Below are 2562 nucleotides of genomic sequence, written 5' to 3'. Positions count from 1 at the left end.
GATAAAAACATGATTGAACAAGCTTTGTGGTGTGCTGCTCGAAATTTAAATTACTATCAAACCAAACACCAAGGTTCTTTGCCACAGGCTTAATGTGATTTACTAGGGAACCAGCAGATGGCAGTATTTGATTTGCCATCTGCTGAGACCCGATGACCAGGATTTCTGTTTTGTCTGAGTTCAGCTGGATTGGATTTTTTCCATCTGCGCTCTGCTTTCCTGCATTCCCTTTTTAGGCTGCGAATGCTGTCATTTATCCAGGGTTGCTTACTAGCTTTAGACGTAGGCCTAACCTTTAGAGGAGCAGTAATATTTAGTGACGACAAGCAGATATGATTGAAGTGATCGACCAGATTGTTGGTGTTGGAATCAGACAGGTGTTGGCTTTGGCTCAGAAAGAATGCGCAAAACTTTGAAACACTTTGTTCATTAAAGATGCGACAACACACGGAGCTTGGTGAGGCGGCATGAGTAACAGGCGAATCGCAGCTAAAAACAATACATCTGTGGTCAGATATGGTCATGTCCACTAATTCCAGAGAGGAAATGCTGACACCCAGGGTAAAAACCAAGTCCAGTGTATGACCACGGTTATGTGTTTGCCCTTTGACATGTTGTCTGAAGTTAAAAGAAGCGGCCATATTTAAAAAGTCAGTTGCATTAACATTGTTGGGGTCATCAACATGAATATTAAAATCGCCACAAAGAACAATTCTGTCATAATTTAAAACCAGAGTAGATAAAAATTCAGGAAGTTCTGATAAAAATTCTCCAGGGGGTTTTGGGGGGCGATAAATTATAACAAATATGACAGGTTGCAGCCCTCCAACTTTAAGAGTGAGAACTTCAAAGGAGTTAAATTCATCACAGCGTACTTGATGACATTGAAAATTATTTGTGTTTAAAGGTTAATTTTGAAGCCATCTACTGCACGGATTCCAAAACATTTTGTTTCTACTAGTCAGTTCGACCCCAAAATTTGTGAAAAAAGGGCCCAGGTTTTGTAAATACAGAAAATCATCCCTTACAAAAGAAGATGAATTGACAGATGTTTTTCATATAGTGCAATTTAGCCCTTATTTGTACAGAAATTATAAATAATTACAAAGAAGTGCTCACTCTTCATTCTTCCTTCTCCCTGTCAACTATAACTAACTAAAACTGAAAGCATGTGAATTTGTGAAACACCACAGGGAGTTGCTGTTTCCCACGATGATAGCCTGAGAAATCACTGATTGGCTCAAAGGAACCGGTGGAGACTGAACTTATTGCCTCGTACGTAATTGTACAAACCACAATAACAAATGGTGTGTGAGCTTGTCCTAATTAATCAGTGCTTGTGTAAATATGTGAGCTGAAGATGGAGGAGGACTTAGTCTTGTGAGCAGTGCAGTGCAGTGCAGTATCTCAGCTTTAAATCCCTGCGGACTGCTGTGTACCGCTGCTCACATATGCAGACACTAAAGCATAAATTTAAAGTGATTCATGTTCAATGTTTTCTCTTTTTATTTTTTGCAAATATGTGCTGCGGTTGTTTAGCACAACAATGAGGTACATGCAAAATATGGTACTACAATATCCAGAGGGAATTTGTCTGACTGCCTGAATCATGTGTGTTAGTCTGGTATTGCATTACAGTACCTGCTGGGTGTCTCCCTCCGTGTAAGGAAGCTTTGTGGACACATGGAACATGACCTCTTTGTTGCGGTAGTTGCAGTAGACAGATTCAGTGCCAGTCTGCCCGTGAGTCACGTCTAACCCTCCACGGAAACTGCAAGCACACAGAACCATGTCTAACAAGATATTCTCCACCATCACTGCAGTAGCATAACCATCATTCATAACCATAATGTTAATTGCAGTTAGCATCATGTTATGAAATGTATGGTAGAGCATATTTACTGCCTTCAAACCACACTTAGATCCTCACCCTTTAAAGTTGTGTAGCTCAACTTTTTCACCTAGAAACTCCAGGAATTCTACAAAGGCAGGGCTCTCTTTAGTGTTGCAAAACAGCTCTTCCTCTGAAGTCTGTGGGGGAAAAAAGACTCAGAAAAATCAAGGCTTGCAAAGCAAAATCAAAAGTGATCACCAGAGGCAATATTTGCATACAAGAGTGCCAGCAATGGCTGCTGAGTATTTTATGTACAGTGGGGGAAATAAGTATTTGACCCCTTGCTGATTTTGCAGGTTTGCCCACTTACAAAGAATGCAACGATCTATAATTTTAATCATATGTACAGTCTAACAGTGAAAGACAGAATCCCAAAGAAAATTCCAGAAAATCACATCATATGAATTTATTAAAATTGATAACCATCTGATGAGGAAAAACAAGTATTTGACCCCCTGGACAAACAGCATGTTAATATTTTGTAGAAAAGCCATTGTTGGCCAGCACAGATGTCAAATGGTTTTTATAGTTGGTGACAAGGTTTGTGCACATTTCGGCAGGGATGTTGGCCCACTCCTCCCTGCAGACAGCCTCCAAATCATTCAGGTTCCGAGGTTGTCGCCTGGCAACTCGAATTTTAAGCTCCCTCCAAAGATTTTCAATTGGAT

At 40.2% G+C, this 2562-nt stretch overlaps 1 protein-coding gene across 1 annotated transcript in view; it reads right to left on the bottom strand.

Annotated features, from left to right (window-relative positions):
* rap1gapa (RAP1 GTPase activating protein a) overlaps positions 1-2562 on the bottom strand; it is a 50373-nt gene that overhangs the window by 11967 nt on the left and 35844 nt on the right. Inside the window, exon 13 of the mRNA XM_046055337.1 lies at positions 1642-1771. Within this exon, the coding sequence (XP_045911293.1) occupies positions 1642-1771 (130 nt within the window). The remainder of the gene's footprint in view (positions 1-1641; positions 1772-2562) is intronic.

Source organism: Micropterus dolomieu, linkage group LG08, assembly GCF_021292245.1.
Source record: "Micropterus dolomieu isolate WLL.071019.BEF.003 ecotype Adirondacks linkage group LG08, ASM2129224v1, whole genome shotgun sequence".
Lineage (NCBI taxonomy): Eukaryota > Metazoa > Chordata > Actinopteri > Centrarchiformes > Centrarchidae > Micropterus > Micropterus dolomieu.
This window is presented reverse-complemented; position numbering and strand designations above follow the sequence as displayed.